Consider the following 19,091-nt stretch of genomic DNA (forward strand, 5'->3'; position numbering starts at 1 on the left):
CCTGGACTTAACTACAGTTTGGACTAATTGATAAATGTCAGGGAAATCAGGTTTGTAAGTAGATACAGTTTGCTGAAATTCTCTAGTAAATCCTGTGGTGTCTTCTCAGACCCAAGGAAACTCCTTCCCCATGGCCCGAAATTCTACCTTGGTCCAGGAGTTAAAAAAATAGGCAGGATTGTTGGATCTAGGTTCCTTCTTGAGTTTAAAAGGAAATTGGTGGATGGGATCAATGAACTTCTCCCTCCTGAGCCTCCTGTCTAGCATAAGAACCAGGGACAGGAGGGTAAATATTTTTAGGGCTGGTAACATCTGACAAACCCATAAGTCTTTAAGTTCTTGTTTCAGCTTAGTGGTGCAATTTTGATTATCTTGGAAGGGGGCTTGGATATTATTCTGTAGAGCCTAAGATATTTATGGGCTTCTGCAAAATTGGGACATACAGGGAGAGAAAAAGGGGCAGTCCCTTCTAGGAACTGCTGGAATATGGAAGCAGGATGTTCTTGTTTACTGTTAAGATGGAGAGAGGGAGTCTGCAAACCACAGAACTGGTTTCAGCTGGTCTGGTCAGCTCTGTGGAGGGCTAGCTCAGCAGGTGCGGCCAAAGTAGGGCGGACGCAAAGGATCATTGGTTTGTCAAGGCTGAGCAAGGGTCATATTGGCCACTGATTGGTCCTTTTCTTCTTTAGGACTTCCGTCCTCCTCCTCCAATGCTATGGAATAGGGTAACTCAAGGAAGACAGAAAAATTAATTTCAGGTGTGTGTTCACAAATATTAAACTCCTCGAAGGCAAGGCATGTTAATACTTTTGCCTTTTTATACCCAATATCATATACAGTGAATAGTAGGTCCAATTTAGATGTTTAATTGAATCTGAAATGGCCAGATGAAGCTAGGATTTTGAGTGACACCAAAACTCAGGCAGATTAAAGAATTGAGTTTGCTTTTTACCTGGAGAAGACTTAAGTCTTCACGTATTTGAAAGGTTGTCTTGTCATATGTGTGGAGCTGGTATTAGATTTCTTGTTCTTGCTTGCCCTTGGAGAGTAGGCCTAGGCTGGATGTGTGGATGTTAGAAAGTGGCCAGATTTGGTTAAACATGGAAAATGGCTTACAAATAATTAGAACAATTAAAAATGGATTGAGTTTCCTTAGCAAGTGATGAGTTCCCTTTCACAGGAGATCTTTAAATGAAGGTTGGACATCCACAACTTCTCTAAATTCTGCAATGCTTTCCACTATCTTGTACGCTATGGCCAAGTGCAGCTCAAACAAAGCGTTGCAGTGTAGTTACTTCCACCCTTATTTTACTATAGTCAAAATAATGTTTTGTTTTGTTTTTTTCAAGAAAATATAAGTAATTTTTTCTTTTTTACTTTGTTTAGGATATGGTCATCCCCAAATGCCTATGCCTAGAGAAATAGGATATTATTTTTTCTCTGAAGAAAGTGAAATTATGTAGTGTGTACATGTATGGGTGTACACACAGGGAAAGGGTTAATAGTTGAAAGTTTTATGGTTGGTGGAAGAAGAACCAGAAAAATAATAGAGAAGAGTACTCTGATTTTATTAAATCTGTCTATTTAAATTTGTACTTACATTAAATATCTATATTTTCCTCTGAAAAGTTTGCAAAGATGTTAATTAGTACCCAATATTTGGTTACTCTAGTTCTGCTGAATAACATTTGAGGTGGTGGAATTGAGCTCTAACTTATTAAAGTTCTTTAAAATAAGTACTGTTGATACCAAAAGACTGAGAGTTTGACCTGTAATTTTTTCTCATGTCATAACATCTTTGAAAACAAAGATATGAAAATTTAAATGCTTTGATATACTTTTTTTTGCCACCAAAGAGACCAATATTACCTAAATAATTGTTCTCCCAATTTGTACTCCCAGTTTTTTGTGTATCAAGAAGGACTAAAAGTCAAGTTTTACATATTATAATAAAATACTGAAAGAAAATTCTTCTCTTTCATTAAAAACATGCAAGTGCCTTTTCTTCTTTAGGGACCTCAGAAATGAGAGAAAGGTGATAATGTTAATGATATAAGACTAACTTTAAGTTTTCATGTAGAATTTGGAAGTTAGGCCTTTTGAATAATGTGTGAGTTATATATAAGAATTAGGGAATTTAAGGTGTGTGCTTTAGTTTGACTGATTTACATTTGGGCTAATTTCTGTAATGTAAGAATCTCCTTTCATCTTGTTTTACTTTTAATTTTGAGAAAGATAGTTTTGCTTTTCAGATGTGATTGATCTCACTGGAGATGATAAAGATGATCTTCAGAGAGCAATTGCCTTGAGTTTGGAAGAATCAAACAGGGCATTCAGGGAGACTGGAATAACTGATGAGGAGCAAGCTATTAGCAGGTAAAAATACAACTTATATAAGCAGATATATAAAGTACATGTAAGAGAAAGAACTTGCTTTAATTAATTTTTATTAATTAAGAATAACTAATACCTTAGTAGAGAATAACATAATCACTCTAATTGTGAACAGTACTGCATTCTAAAATTATTCTGTTTGCTTCTGAATTGTTCTTTATTCTATAACCAAGAAAAAATAAATCTGGTATTAGACTATGTTTGGGGAAACACATTAATTGAGCATAAGCTAGCTTAGGTTTTTTAGCATTTGGAAGTGAAGCTATTGGTTCTGTTCAAGTGTTTGTATCCATATCTATTAAGGAAAACCATATTTCTGGTGGTTCCCAGCTACAGATCTCCACATTATTATTCTCTTCCCTCTGAGATTACCTTTCTCTTATTCTGTATGTATTTTGTATGTACATAGTCATTTGCATTCTTTTGCTCCTATTAGAATGTGAGCTCCTTGAAGCTATATTTTTATCTTTTTATATCTTTTTATATATTTTATCTATCTTTGACAACCCCATTATTTAGCAAAGTGCCTTGCCATCTAAATGCTTGTTGATTAATTGATTGATTGACTAATCTCTTTCTAGTGCCAGTTTCATGTTATGAACCACTTAATGGCAATTTTGAACTGGATACTATCTCTTAGGCATCTGAAATTCACATGTCCAAAATGGAACCCTTTACCTTTTCTCCCAAACCCATCCTTTCCCTGATTTTCACTGTTTATGTTTTTTGAGTCTACTATGATTCTTATCATCCAGATTCTCAACCTTCACTTTATCCTTGATTCCTCACTTTCTTGAATCCCACATATCCTATCAGTTGCCAAATCTTGTTAGTCATTTCTGCTTCCACATCTCTAGTATCCGTCCCATTCTCTTTTTACTCAACTCTCTGCTGGACTGTTGTAATAACCTTCTAATTGATTTCCTTGCTTCAGGTCTCTCCCTATTCAAATCCACTCAGCTACCAAAATGATTTTTCTAATGTTCAGATCTAACAAAGTCATTCTCCTAATCAGTAAAATTCAGGATCCTTATTGACTCTAGGATCAAATGCTATTTGATCTTTATCATCCTTTTTAAATTTCTAACTTTGTGTAATTTTCTAAGGCACATAATTATTTATATAGTAGTAGTTGTTCAGTCGTTCAGTCATGTCCTACTCTTCATGACCCTAGATGGGGTTTTCTTGGCAAAGGTACTGGAGTGGTTTGCCATTTCCTTCTCCAGTGGAATAAGACAAACAAAGGTTAAATGATTTGCCCAGGATCACACAGCCTGTAAGTGTCTGAGGTCACATTTGAACTCAAATCTTTCTGACTCTAAGCTCGGTACTCTATCCACTCAACCACCTAGCTGCCTACAGAGGAAACAGGTTAAGTGACTGGGCCAACATACAGCTAGTAAATGTCTGAGGCTGGATCTGAACTCAGGCCTTCTTGTCTCCAGGCCCAGTGCGCTATCCACTGAGCCATCCAGCAGTCTCTTTATATAATAGTACATGTACATAATTTATACATAAGTAAATACACATTTGGGAAAGATGTGCACAAAACTTTATTGTATTGCTAGAGGTGCCTGATTAAAAAAAAATTGTAAATTTCTGGTCTACAATATTAAATTAACCAGACAACCTCAGTCCCAAAGACATAATCAGTCCTCAAGATGATGAACCTTTCTTTTCTCCCCAAAGGGCTTATTTAATTTTGATTTCTGATATTTTTCTTTAATTAATTTTTTTTATTGATGCCATTTCATTTTCATTCTTGAATATATCTCTTATCATTTCCTTTACCTAAGCAAGCCCTAATTTGTAACAAACATTGAAAAAGAAAAAAATAGTTCAACAAAACCAACTAATATACCTATCCTCTGTAAACAAATATGTGGTATTCCATGTCCATAGTGCCTCACCTCTCTAATGAAGGGAGAGATGTCAAAACTTTTTCAGGACTTAAAAAAATGAAGCTACTTGGTTTAAAATGCAGATTCAGTGTTATTTGCTGTGTTTATAGTGCTTCAAAGAGTTTGGTTTTCTAAACAATTATAATAGGCAGGTAGGGCAACAGCAAGTTGTCCTGAGGCAGAAACAAGAGGTAGTATAGTACATTGCCAGGTGAGCTATACTGCAGTCACCACCTTGACCATCACCTCCTCTCAGACCTGGGTGGAGAAAGATCAGGAATCTGAACTCAGCAGCTCTGGAAATAGCAACTACCTTTCTCCCCTTCCCTACCTCATCACACCCAACACCACCAATTGGATTAATTACCATTAAAGAGCAGGCAGGCAGCAGGGAACCATGGGACATGTGCTAGGTAAGCCAAACCATTTTGAGACACAGAAAAGAAAGTCTGTACCAAAGTCTTTGGTACTGTCAGTGATTCAACATCGGCAATGGATATTTACTTTTTTTTTATCAATGGAAATGACACTAAAGATACATTGTCATTTTCTCTGCCACTCTGTACTCTAAAGACTATTGGGCCTTCATCTGCTCTGTAGCCGAATCCTCCTAGAAGTATTCTGCTATTAGAATGTGAGCACCAGGACTTTAGGAACAATCCCCATTTTTAATCTTTATTCTCAGTGCTTTAATAAATAAGCCTTTAATAAATGCTTTTTCTAGTCTCCCCCACTCCCATCTCCGCTAGTTTCCACATTTTCTCACTGGGCCTGGCTTTGGCTTCCCCAATAAGGAAATGGCCAGGGAACTCCTAGTCCTGGGGCCATCGCTACTGCAGAGCCCAAGCTAACAAAGCTGGAGGGAGTTACCACTAGTAACTGGTTTTTTGGGGTGGGTGTCATGCTGGTGATGGCCTTATGGGAGTTTGGTATTTGTACTGCTATTCATTGTTGTGAGGAGGTCCATTATGGATTTTGCTGTGAAGTCTTAAAGAGGCCTTCATTGTCCCTGTTGGACACAATGCTTCCCAGTATCTGAAGGAAGAAATTGATATCCAAGGTCTGGGAGGTAAAATATGAGTCCCAGCTTCTAAAAGAGGATGATGCCAGACTTCTGCAGCTGCATACACCAGGAAACCCACATTGCTTCAACTGCCTATACAGGATGAAAGCATTGGATGTCATTTGTGCCTCTGAGATCTCATTCTATTCAGAAGGCTGGCATCCTTGTTCCCTGTTGGGCAAGAACTTCTGCTCCTGTCTGCTGGAGCTTCAAAACACAAGTACCCCCTTCAAGGGTGTCCACTATGAGGGCATTGATCCCGCTAGGTGGCTACAACACAGCTTGATATGGAACTGGTATCTTTGGCCATACTTGAATATCTACACTATCAGGAAGCACTGAGTGAACTGGCTGCCACTGTCAGTGCCCATGATGGGAGCTTCCAGTGGCAGCACCTGTTGGCAGCTAAGGATCTCACAGAGTCTTCTGAAGTTTCCTCCCCAGCAACTATACAGGTCATCTGTGTGTCCTCCAGCCAGAAGAGTTAAAGGGCCAAGCACTTCCTAGAGCTGAAGAGTTTTAAGGGTGACTACAACACTCTAGAGAGCACCTTCTGACTGAATTTGGGGATAGTCGTTGACTCCAGTAGGAGAATCTAGTCTCAATATCCAGGGAAGATACAACAGCACTGGATAGCATTGATATCATTGTGGCCAGAATTCTTGGAATATATGCCTAGACATCCTTCCTTAGCTTATCCCTCTAGTCTGTTGTAGAACGTAAGTTCCATGAGACCCTCTTTCCCCTCTACTAACATTTTAATGGAGTTGAATCCACATATTCTCCCTCTGTCACACCCTCCGTATCCCAACTTGTTTTTGAACATGGTTATTTTTTGCCCTCTCCCAAAGTCAGTCTTATCCTAAATAGGTTAGTGGGAGTAGAGGAGGGGGCACTTATGATGGTAGAAATGGAAACCACAAAGCCCCTATTTTACCCCGTTGGATGAGAACTCTAGCCCATGGATGTTCATTTAAAGTTGTAGAGTAAGAAGGGCAGACAAGAGCTGGTGTTGTACTTAAACCAAACCCTTTTGAGATTTGTGTTGTTTTGCACTGCCTTGCCCTTCTCTATAGGGCATACTATAGATCAAGACAAGTGACTAAGGGAAACTGTTATGATATAGGGACTAATTTCTCATGCCCCTAATAAGTCAGTGCACTGGTCTAAATTAATAAGCTGGTTATTTAATCAAATATCTGTAAAAATTTCAAAAATGCTTTTTCTTTCATTCATTCATTCCTATTATCTTCAAATGAACAACTTTGAAATTATGCTATAACATTTTTATAACTCTTGAGTTTCTCTAAAAAATGTATATATAAATTACTATGTATAAAGATTCACTGATTTACCAGTATCCAAACATTCACTCTAGTGGAAATGGGTTTGTGCTATTCATCTGTTTTGCCTTGCTCCTTTTGTGATCCACAGAACACATTTATAAGACTGGGGCCAGCTGTACAGTTTGTGATCCTAGAACATTGTGTTTGTGTGTGTGAAGCTTACCTGGCCATTTCAGGGGTTAAACTGACCAACTTGACCTCAGTAACTCAGGGCCCTAACTTAGTTATCCAATGTAGACATATGAATAGTGTTATGAATTATTATATTATTTTAATATTTTATTGTTCATTTAAAAAATATTAGTAGAGCTATTGTAATTTTAATGTAATACCACAATGCTTTCCTTTCTCTCATGTACCTAATAAGTGACTACTTAGTGAATACTTAGTAATCTGTTTTTTCCAGAATTGTTAAATAGCAAGAAACAGTTCAAGAATAACAATCCTTAGTGAAGGGGAATAGTAAATTTATAGCATTCTTAAAGGTGATCAGTAAAATTAATTTCATTAGAACATGTTGATTTAAATTCTTTAGAATGATTAAATCAAAGCCTTACCTTTCCACGCTTCTTAATGCTTTATTCCTCTCAGAGTGCTCATGATTCAGCTACATTGGCCTTGCTACTCCTCGCGTGTGACAATCCATTTCTTGATTCTTTGCCTTTACGCTGGGCTGTCCCATTTGCCTACAATGTCCCCTCAATTGTCTACTATGATTTCTTGTAAGACTTAGCTCAAATTCTACCATCTGCAAGAGACTTTTCCTTCTCTTTCAGATTACCACACATTTATTCTGTTTATACCTTGTATGTATGTAGTTGTTTCCATGTTGTCTCCGCTTTTATAATGTGAGCTCCTTGAGGGCAGGGACCACATTTTTGCCTTTTTTTGTTTCTTCAGTAATTGGCACAGTTCTTGGCACTTAATAAGTGCTGTTTCTGCTGATTCTGAAAAAGAACTATGTAGGCAGTATTCTATCACTGAATTGTAGTAAACACTTTTTTTTTTTTTTTTTTTTTACGAACAAGGCAATTTATTAGTGAATCTGGTATGGTTTGTCCTAATGGTTCTTGTTGGTGGCTACTACCTGTCCGGCAATTCTGTCCAGGTCTCTCTGTCCCTGAGGTGTCAGCTTCTGGCCCCCAGCCTGGTCCTTCTCCACCATTTTGAGGCCTTTCAGGGTTTGCAAGACCCTCTGGGCCACACTCTTGGAGCCTCTGCTGAAGTGACTGGACATGACCCCATTGCGCTGGCGCCCTCCGTAGATCTTGGTCATGGAGCCCACGCCAGCACCACCCCGAAGGTACAGGTGATGGGCTGTGGAGGTGGCCCGGGTATAGAACCAGTTCTTGTTGTAGGGTGCCAGCTCCTTATGTTTGGCCAGCTTGACCGTGTCCCCCCATTTGGGGACTTTCAGCTTCCCTGACTTTTTCAGGAAGGCGGCCAGGGCCCGGATGAACTCCTGTTGGTTCACATCCTTCACCGTGACTCCGGGCATTGCGCGGGCTCCGCGCGGCCAGCCAGGGGTAAGGGTGGAAACACTTTCTATAGATAATGTATTTTTTCTGTCTTGCAGAGTTCCTTTCCTCCCACTTGAAATGGAGAACAGGGGAATATGGATATGAATCTTATATCCAATATTGGTAGTGTGTTGGATGGGAAGTGAAGAACATTGTGGAGGAGAACAGAGCACTAGAACTCAATTATAGGTTTATTTCATTGCTTCCTGACAGGATCTGTTTAGTTAAGCTTTTGTGCCCCTGACACAGAAATTAGAACTTTAGCTCCAACTTGACCTGGATCAGTATCTAACTTGTGTGAATGATCATAAAATATGAGCAGTCTGCCCTTGGATTTAACTATAGAATACACATCATTGTATATATTTAAAATTTATATGAATGAATAAAATGTGTTTATAAGTTCTTACAATGTGCCAGGCACTATGCTAAGTACTGGAAATACAAATAGAAAAAGCAAGAGGCTATCTCTTTCCAAGAAGCTTGCTTATATTCTAATTTGGAGAAAATTCAGCTGCAGGGCAGATGGGAAAGCCCAGAATTCATAAGGGAGCAGCAGAAGGTTGGATGGCAGGACCTTTAGGGTAAATCAATTTATATGATTATACCCAGTTGTGTGGAGGGTATTGTGGCAGAGAAGATAATAAGGCCTAGATGATTTAAGATGCAGTGGTAGGGTGGGTGGTACAACATGATGGTCTTTAATTTCAGGGGAGGGATTAGAGATGGTGACTTAAGTTCATCCAAGTGGTATAAGCAGGCATGCTGGCCCATCGGTCTGGAAGCAAGGGGAAAGGTGTGTGGGGGTGGCGGGGAGCCTCTGGCAGCTTAACCTAAGTAGCCTAGGATTTTGAAGAGAATGAAAGGGGAGAAAATGGCCCTGCTTCCCACTGTCTCTTGAGAGGGGGGTGTGTGTGTGTGTGTGTGTGTGTGTGTGTGTGTGTGTGTGTAGGGGCCAGAGGATTGGATGTGGGGTGGGAGGGGCAGGGCAGTGTTATAGTATACTAACCTATTCTCTGGACCAGAACTTTGAATTTTTTCAAAAGTGGAAAAATTACTGTAGCCCCCTTAAGACTAATTATTCATTTACAAGATAGCTCCCTAGGTTTAGAAATATCACCTACATAGAAATTAACCCCATGATCTTTGCCTCATTACAACTTGTTCTGACCAGTGAATTAAATTGCGTGATAGTATGCTGTTGTATTGTTTTTGGAAAGATCTGACTCAAGCCCACAGTTTAGGATCTGGTATTAGAGCAAAATGAGGTACTTGAAGGATGTTAAGAAGTTAACAAAAGAGGTTCACTTAGTCATAACATAGAAAGGATGCTCAACAAGGACACTGCAATACTTAGTTCAGGTAGACATCTCCAGCCTTACCTCCATTCTACAGAATGGTACCTAGGGCCCCAACTCTATGTCTGTGGACCTTTTTATTACCCTGACGTGATCAGGAAGTGATCTGGACTAGACTCAGGCCTGGCTACCTGCCTCCTTTAGCCCAGTGGGCTCCCTCATAAGAATATTAGAGATCTTTTAGTCTAAAATCCTTTCATCCTCCTCAAGGTCTTCATGACTTCCATTTTTTCCAGATAGGAAGGAATATGAAAACATTTTATCTTTTGTAGAAGGAACATTGAAATTAAAAAGAAAATGGGGAAATGGAGCTGAAGAAAAACTTGATCACTTATTAGTCTCAGGAGGCAGAACTAAAAGCAATGTGTGGAGCAGCAAAGAGGCAAATATAGGTTTTTATATAAGGAATAACCACCTAACAAATAGAACTATCTGCAAGTGGAATGGGCTATCATATGAGGTGGTAGGTTTTCTCTCAATGGGAGGCCTTTTAAGCAATGGCTAGAAGATTGTTAGGTGAAATGTAATGGATTCGTTTATTCAGGTAAGGGTTGGATTAGGTGACCTTTTAGGGCTGCTCTAACTTTTAATATTTAATGATTCTGTGAATATCGTAATTTTTCCCTATCTTTTAATTGATTAAAGGCACTAATAAGCAACAAGGAGCTTCTTATATTGCTAGCTGTGTTCCTAGCAGAGACTGTCCCTTGAAATACTGATATTGTAGATTATAAACTTATATATCTTTGGTATATGTTGGTTTTAGTTTTAAAAAAATAAAATGAAAGTATATATTTTTCAAATAAATGGAATAGAATAAATAATAGATCAAAAATAGAATTAGAAATATGTATTTTCTGGTTGCACCATCTATTTATCTCCCTAAAAATTTTTATTCCCAAAATTCAAGTATATTGGTGAAGTAATTAAGAATACTTAGGAGAACTAATGGTGATTTTAGAGTATCTTAACAGTAATATGTAAATATAATAGTTTACATTTTATTGTAAGGGAAATTTCTAGTCTGTAGGAAGGATTTAGTATCCATTTGTTAATAAGCCCAGGGTTGTCTATAAAGGAGAGATGCTCCTTAATTGAATAAAGCAAAATTATAATTGACATGTATTTTGGAATAGTTCAGTTATTCTGTGGAACAAGTTGTTAGTTATGAAAGGTAGGAGCTTTTTTTCTTTAAAATGTACAAGTAGCTATACTATAAGTTGAAATCAGATATTTAAGATACTACCTTGGGGAGAAATACTTAAATTAGTAAATACTACTAGTCACTTGGATTTTCTGTTCTTGGTAAATTATATGAGTCATCCAAAGTATTCTAATGAGTTTTATTCTTAATAAATGCAGCTGTAGGGGCAGCTAGGTGGCGCCATAGGTAGAGCACCGGCCCTGAAGTCAGGAGGACCTGAGTACAAATCCGGCCTCAGACCAAACACTTGACACTTACTAGCTGTGTAACCCTGGCAAGTTACTTAACCTCAACTGCCTAAAAAAAAAAAAAAAAAATTTTTTTAAAAATGCAGTGTGATTTACAGATGTCTATTTCAGAACAAGCAACCATTTTTATATGGTATCACTTTGTGATAGTAGTGGTCACAAAAAGTATGTACTTCCGTTGACATTAGGCTTACTCAGAACATATCATGTTGACCAGATGAGACAAATTGGTTAATTTCCTCAACATTAGTTCTTTGTCAGCTGAGTGGTGAATTTCATGCCATATGCATGTATTTCATTGCTCTCTTTTGTAATGTTTTTAATTCTGTTGTTTTTAAGAATGGATATTACTCCATGGAAACATACAAAGCTTGTAGCTTCTAAAGAGTACATCTCAATTACTGGTAAAGATATTGAAGTAGATGTTGCAGGGGAAGTTAAGAATTTCAAGAATCATTTAAGCTCACTATAAAACATGATTCAGTGGCACTGAAGCACACAAAGTATGGTTAAAAATGAAAAACAATACCAAAGCTAACTATGAAACAGCCTAATTAATCCTCAGAAAATAAGCAAAGACATTCAGAGACACCGAGGGGCTACGAGAATTATTGATTCCTCTTTAGTGGGGCATAGGTTTCTTAAATTTGGAAGAACAGCTAGCCGAAAGGATAATTAAAAAAAAAAGTAGCTGTCAGCCCTCACATTCTTGTCATGGACAAGGCAATACAAAGATTGGAGTATTGTTAATTAGAAAAAGGAAATGCTAAAACTAACTTTTTCATTCAAAGCCATTCTGAAACGGTTATCATAAGGACTCTAGGTAAATCTGCAAGATCTCAACATTTTCATCAGACTTTAAAATATCCATTTTTGCCTAACTCTACGACCCCAACATGTTTTGAGAAATTTAAAATGCCAGTGGGTCTTGAAGGCTTGTCCCTGTTGAGGGATTGATGAACTCTGATGTTTTTATTATGATAATCAGAATTTTTCTAGAAATTCAGAAATGAAGATAAAATACTGTAAAAACTGCCTTGTTTCACATCAAACATCAAAGAATGTCAAATTTATCCAAGGATGTGTAGGAAAACATGCTTCAGTGACCTGGGAACTTTTCTGATTTAAATCTTTGGCAAACGTAGGGTTTATAATTCTAGCTAAATTTGGGGAAATAGGTTGTTTGTCAGTTATGCTTAATTTCCAATATGATAAAAATGTGATTTCATGATGAAGGATTAAAGAATATGTATCCAAATTTTGTGAACTCAGTGCCAGATTGTGTAAAATAGGTAACTGCAGTGAAAAGAGAACATCTTGCATATTAATGTTTTTAAAGATTTAAAAAGTTGGAAGGCTTATTGAGTATGTCAATAAATTTATTTTATTTTGTCCCAAGTAATTTGTACATTGCTACAGGTATTTTTCCTTTGTTTAGGTATCATAGAATTTTAGACCTAGAAGGAACATAAGAGATCATCTAATTATAGGAACATAGATTTAGAGCTGAAAAGAAGGGTTATGTTTCATATTTTTCATATGAGAAAACTGAGGCCCAGAGAAGTTCAATATCTTGCCCAAGGTCTCCTTAGTAATAAGTGTCAGAACCATTTGAATTAAGATCAACACTGCCTCTAAACCTTGCAGTATATGAATGAAGGCAGGAAAGCCCAACAGAATGAAATGAATTACTTACGGTTATAGATCTACTAGTGGCAAAACTATGACTAAAATTCGAGTGTTTTGATATCCAGGACACTTATTTACCTGTATTCTTCTTCATCTACTTAGATATTTGAAGTTACTTTTATTTAGGCAAATTTAGAAGTACACATTGTGAAAACATTCAGGTATCTCTTGAACTTTCATGGTTGCCATCAAGATGTCATTCAGGGAAGGTATTTTCTATGTGAACTTCTTTTCAAAATGCATTCTAATAAGCATTAGTTTATTTAATTAGGCTTACTGAGACAATGTTTCTTCATATATCTCAAACTCATCTTCTAACATTTCTGTATTAAACAGCATGGTAACATTTTCCCTTTCCTTTTTTATTGGCTTTCTAAGAGTCCTTGAAGCCAGCATAGCAGAAAATAAAGCAAGTTTGAAGAGGACACATACAGAAGTATGGAGTGATTCTCCAAACCCTTATGATAGAAAAAGACAGGATAATTGTCCAGTTGGGCTAAAGAATGTTGGAAATACCTGCTGGTTTAGTGCTGTTATTCAGGTAAGGATCTTTATTCAACATTGTGTTTAAAGCAAGAAGGGATATGGATAGGCCTTTTTTGTTTTCTTATTTATTGTTTCTGTTGTTTCTGTGTACGTATATAAATGTACATGTGTATCAAAACCAAAAATGTATATGATTCTTCTTTCCTCAAAACTGTTTGCGGGGGGGATAACATTGTTTCCTCATATTCCAAGTTTGAGGAAAGAAATTAAGTAACCTTTTTTTTACTAGATTAATATGTATTTATCTGTTTTGGGTAAATTTTCTCTGTTTGTTGGAAGAAAGAATCAGATTGGGAAGAAGGTACATCATCTTTTGTATTAAAAATAGTTTCCCATGGAGTAAGGCCCCAAACTAGGAAATTATTTTTATGCATCAGATCTTATTTGTTGCTCGCCAGAATGTGTCAAGGTAATGGTCTTCTTAGAGAATACTTGCTATTTTAATATGTATTGCTTTTAAAATTTTTCGGTCTTAAAGTTGAATAGTCCTTAGAGGTTGTCTTGTTTATTCTTTTTCTGGATAACTTCACTTCAGTATTGCTTTACTTGGGTTCCTATAATATTGGGATACTATTTTTAGCATTAACTTCATCAAAGGGTTTTTCTGTATCTGTTGAGATAATTATGTTGTTCTGCATGTTTTTAATATGATTAATTATATTGATTACTTTCCAAATGTTGAATCGTCCTTGCATCCCTGGTATAATGATAAATTATTTTATGTATTCTGTTTGATACAATTTAATTTAAAAAATTGCTGTCATGGGGCAGCTAGGTGGCACAGTGGATAGAGCACTGGCCCTGAAGTCAGGAGGACCTGAGTTCAAATCCAGCCTCAGACCAAACATTTAACACTTACTAGCTGTGTGACCCTGGGCAAGTCACTTTAACCCCAGCTGCCTTAAAAAAAAAAAATTACTGTCAGCCAGTAATTGTTCTTCTCTGGTTTAAGTATTAGGACTAAATTAATCCCATAAAAGAAATTTGGTAAAGTGCTTTTTTCTTAATTTTTATAGATAATTTTTAAACAGTATCAATTATTCTTTAAAAGGTGGAATTCTTCTATAAGTCTATCTGGACCTGATTTTTTTTTCCCTCTGATAATGCCTTTCTAGCAAGTTTAGTTTCCTTTTTGGGGGCTAGATTTTTAAGATTTCTATTTTGTATTTTGTTAATTTGGTATTTGACAATATTATAGGAAAATTTTAAAAAAATTTTTAAAATTCAGTTTTGTTGCCTTAGAACTACATATAGTAAATTCTGATAATTCTTTTTTTTACGTTGTGATTTCAGCTTTTTTGTTTATTATTTTGTTAATTTTCTTACCCGTACATTATTTACATTGGTTAAAAGATTTATTCATTTCTGTTAGTCTTTTTAGCAAGCATCAGGTCCTGTACTAGAGACTATGCCAAGAATTTGAAGTCATGTGCTAATGTTTCAAAGCCATATTTATAATCTAAATCATCTAAACCAGGGCTTCTTAACCTGGGGTCCATGAAGCTTTTTAAAAAATATTTTTATGACTGTATTTCACCAAAATTGGTTTTCCTTTGTAATTTTAGGTACATTATTTTAGGCATTAAAAACTATTCAGATAAGGAGTTCATAGGCTTCACCCAAATGACAAAAGGGATCCTTGATACAAAAAAAAATTTAAACCTTTGATATAGATAAATTCAAATGAAGCTAATGAAAGTGGATGATATAAGAAATTGCACACTGACTAATAATATCATAGAAGTGAAAGGAAGTTGAAATACCAATGTGAATAGCAAAATGCATAACATGTAATCTACAGATTAGAAATAATACCATGTAAGTAGGACCAGGATAACTGGATATGAACAACTTGGAAATCAAGAAGATGAAACAAAATGATTATTGAATCATGAGCAAGACTTCTAATTCTAACAAATGTTGTTTGTAGAATCTAATGTCATTAATGGAAATTTATTTCCAAACCATGGTGACTATTTTATGGGAGCTAGGACCTGAAATCTCAATTTATTTTGCACAAAATATTGTAAGGTCTATGATTTGTTGATTGAGATAGATAAATTAAACGGTTTTCTCTTTTGAGGAGTTGACAATTTGGTAGGAGAAGGACATATATTGATGTGCACATTAACTGGGATAAAGTAAAACAAATTCATTAACATCTTCTTTAAACCTGCAGTGTATATGCAGTGACCTCAACTAATAAAATAATTTGTAGAAATCAGACAGCTTTCAGATTTAAGCATTCAACCTGAAGGCTCCAGTTGCTGCCTAAATACCAGGAATTTTTTTTTTTTTTACTCAGTAGTCATTTGTACTGATATACACTAGATAATTTAAATGTTTAAAAATATTTAGCATGCAATATATCATCTTTTCACTGCAATGACTTATTTTACATAACTTATCATTAAATTCACAAATTTGGATAATTATTCTTTAATCCTTCGTCTTGGAATCATACGTATTAAGCATACCTTTGATGAACAGTACATTTTCCCCAATTTAGCCTTAATTTTAGTTTCTATGTTTTCACCAAGGTTTAAATAAGGTGATAGGTGAAAGGCTTTGAATCTGAGAACATTCTATTACATATGGAAAAACAGCTGACTAAACAAAATTTCAAGTCTAGCTACCTGTTTCTTTTATAAAAAATGGAAATACTCTCTCATTCTTACAGGGAAATGGCAGCATTCATGTTTCTGCTCACTAATTAACAATGTATGTGCAGTGACCTTAACTAACAAAATCATTTGCAGAAATCAGACAGCTTACAGATTAAAGCACTCCCTTTTTGCTCATTAGCCATTTATACTGATATACATTAGATAACTAATTTTCTGAATTAACATGTATTGTATTCATTTTTTTTTTAATGTGAGTTTAGTGCTTGTAAAAGACTTGAAAACTATCAGATTTGTTAAAACATGGGTCTTAAAAAGAAGAGGTCATTTTATGATATTATTTACCCTCTTCTTTAGTATCCAATTTTTATACTAATTTATCTAGTGTTGACAATTAATTGCCTTACAGCTGAATTGGGAATAATGATAGATGGTCAAATTTCCCTTTCTTAGTTTGTAGGATATATCTAAGAAAAATCACTTAAAGATGGAAAGCTAATGATTCCATTGCCAACTAACAACTATATGGTCCAAAATGTAACCCTAGGATCACAATATAACAAAAAATACTAAGTCTAATTCCTAGGCCACTGAAGCACATTTTTCTCTACCCTTGGATAGATTGCTCAACATTTTGTGATGTCTTGCATGGTACAAGGGCATTTTTACAGTATTTCATCTTTATGAATTTCTGTAAATCCAGAACAATTTTGCTTATTGTTATATTAATATGTTTATCAGAGTTCATTATTTCCTCAATAGGAACGAGTCTTCCAGACCCAAAAAATTTTAGAATCCCCCAAACATTTTGAAAGTGGAGGGAAATGGATGTTTTAAAGTCTGATGAAGATGGTGGGATTTTACAGACTTATCAGGACTTTGTCTGATAAGTTTTGATATATAGCCTTGAACCAAAAAATTAGTTTTATCATTACCTTTTTCCAATCATCAATACTCCAGTGTTTGTATTGCCTTGCCCAGGACAAGTATATTTTCTTCATAGTAGGGGTTCATAGCTACTTTTTAAAAAAAGCTGTCCTTTTAGCTGTTTTTCCTACTTCAAGAAGCTTGTGCCTTGCTATAGAGGAATCAGTAATAACCCTCCTACCAACCAGGTGTCTCTGGATAACTTTGCTTGTTTTCTGGGGATTAATTAGGGAGTTTCACAGCAAGATTTGTTTGTTCTTGGCGTTATTTTTCATTTGAACCTCATTTTTCTTTGTGCTTCGATGCCACAGAATCTTGTTTCATACTGGGCTTTGAATGATCCTGAAATGTTTGACTTCCCCATGCCAACATCCACTTCAATATCACTAAATCATTGAAGTGTACTCTTTAAGAGCTACAAGTTTTGTATATTTCCTTGGAGTATTATTCATTCTTAAGAACCACAGAACTAAAAACATAACAAAGGAGAACAGTGAAACATGTATATGGAATGATATTCAACACTCATTTGACAGAGAATTAGAGTGGGGAAACTAGATCAATTTGTTTTCATCTGTTAAAGGTGATGTGTTCTGAGTAAATCTAGTAACCATAGAAGTATATACCATGTCTATTGCAGTAATAAAATTAAGCTACAACCAAAGCATTGCTTGTCCCAAGTAATTCATACACAACTTTATATAGCAATTACTAAGTATTAGATTATATTTACATCAGATTGATGGAAATTTCTATGAGAGTTCAAAGAGGGAAACTGAATTTCTGACTATAAGAGAGATAAGCAAAAGTTTTAGAGACAATGGAGACAGTGGCTTTTTTGTCTTAGATTCCCTGCTTTTCAAATTTTGAAGTTTCTTTGCTTCCCATATTGAGTGCTGATCTTTTACTTATTCATTCATTTATTTCTGCATCAAATCACCATAGGCAGTGACTTGGGTAAGTACCATGTACTATCAGGCAATGCTTTTGGGACATAATTTTCCTAGTGATTGTCCTTATTTAGGGCATAGGAGAAATAGTTACAGTATATGTACATTTATTAGACACATTCCCCTCAAATGGGGGGAGAGGCAGGAAATGCGGTATTAAGCAAAAAAAGTATTGGACTGCAATCTGAGTTTTGTCCTGGTTCTTCCATTACTCTTACGTTCCACATTTATAAAATGAAGTTTTGAACTAGATATTAAAAAGCATCTTTTCTGCTTTAAAGTTCTATGATTTGAGGCATAATTTTACTCCTTTATTAAAAATACTGCCTTCGTGTCTTAGCTTTAATAACATTATTGATAATATCTTTGGTCTATTTAATGGAAAGTCCTTGGATAGGATAGAATTACATACGTTATATAGTCATCATAAAAATTCCAGGAGGAATGAGGAAACCATCCTCTTTGTCTTTTGGTAAAACCTAACTCAGATGTAAATATTTTCAAAAGTCCTTGAAGTTTTGTATTGATGACTAGTCTAAGAGAAACTCAAAGAGGGCATGTGAGCTCCTCAGGGCTGGGGAGGCACCAGCTGCCACATAGGGAGTAGGCTCTGACTCCTCTGTATCTGTGGATATGGATGACTAGGCAAAGGGGAGACCTAGCACCTGTGTAGGATGTTGTCCTGTATATAATGAGCATGTATGTAAGGGCAGCACAATTTTTGCTTTTCTGTTGTTAACAAAAAGTCATAGCTCCACAAGGCATGGGTAGTAACTTGATTTATTACAAGAGAAAGGCAAATGCATGTCAGAACTCCTTATACTAAGTACAAAGGAGCCTGCGATACAGGCAAACCCTTGGGATTTTATGTTACCACAAGAAAGGGAGGACGCAAAAAAGAGGGGGAAAGGGAGAAATTCCTTAGGGTCCAGTCATAAGAAAAGTGCAGCATGGGTGGGTCCCCTCCTGGGAACTGCTCCAGGGGTGGGGAGCCAGCGGCCTCAAGGGCACATGTGGCCCTCTAGGTCCTCAGGTGTGGCCCTTTGACTGAATCCAAACTTCACATTTGAAGAGTTGAGGACCTCAAGGGTCATATGTGGCCTCGAGGTTGCAGGTTCCCCACCTCTGTAACTTGATCATAAAGGTAGATGGTCTTGCTTATCTGAAAAGGCCAAGATGCCACAAGTGGTTTATCAGTCTGGGTGAGGCTGACTGGAGCCAGGCTTGTAGCTAACTCAGCTTCAAGGACACTGAGAAGTTAATAGAATTCAGTTGCAAAAGATCAACATTATGTTAGTTCAAGGGGGTTTTTCTCTGGAAA

The 19,091-nt window shown here is 36.3% G+C and overlaps 2 protein-coding genes and 1 pseudogene across 7 annotated transcripts in view; 2 read left to right on the forward strand and 1 right to left on the reverse strand.

Moving 5' to 3' along the window:
* Nucleotides 1-19,091, forward strand: part of USP25 (ubiquitin specific peptidase 25) — a 193,148-nt gene that overhangs the window by 67,889 nt on the left and 106,168 nt on the right. For all 6 annotated transcript variants that reach the window (XM_027843603.1, XM_027843605.1, XM_027843607.1 and 3 more), the window contains 2 exons: nt 2,253-2,376; nt 13,102-13,264. In XM_027843603.1, the coding sequence (XP_027699404.1) occupies nt 2,253-2,376; nt 13,102-13,264 (287 nt within the window). The remainder of the gene's footprint in view (nt 1-2,252; nt 2,377-13,101; nt 13,265-19,091) is intronic.
* On the forward strand, nt 5,170-5,915 carry LOC114029228 (annotated as a pseudogene).
* On the reverse strand, nt 7,765-8,208 carry LOC114029245 (40S ribosomal protein S19-like). The gene has a single exon (XM_027843609.1). The coding sequence runs from the start codon at nt 8,200-8,202 to the stop codon at nt 7,765-7,767; it is 438 nt and encodes a 145-aa protein (XP_027699410.1). The 5' UTR covers nt 8,203-8,208.

This window comes from Vombatus ursinus, unplaced genomic scaffold (genome assembly GCF_900497805.2).
Source record: "Vombatus ursinus unplaced genomic scaffold, bare-nosed wombat genome assembly UNPS02014924.1, whole genome shotgun sequence".
Classification (NCBI taxonomy): domain Eukaryota; kingdom Metazoa; phylum Chordata; class Mammalia; order Diprotodontia; family Vombatidae; genus Vombatus; species Vombatus ursinus.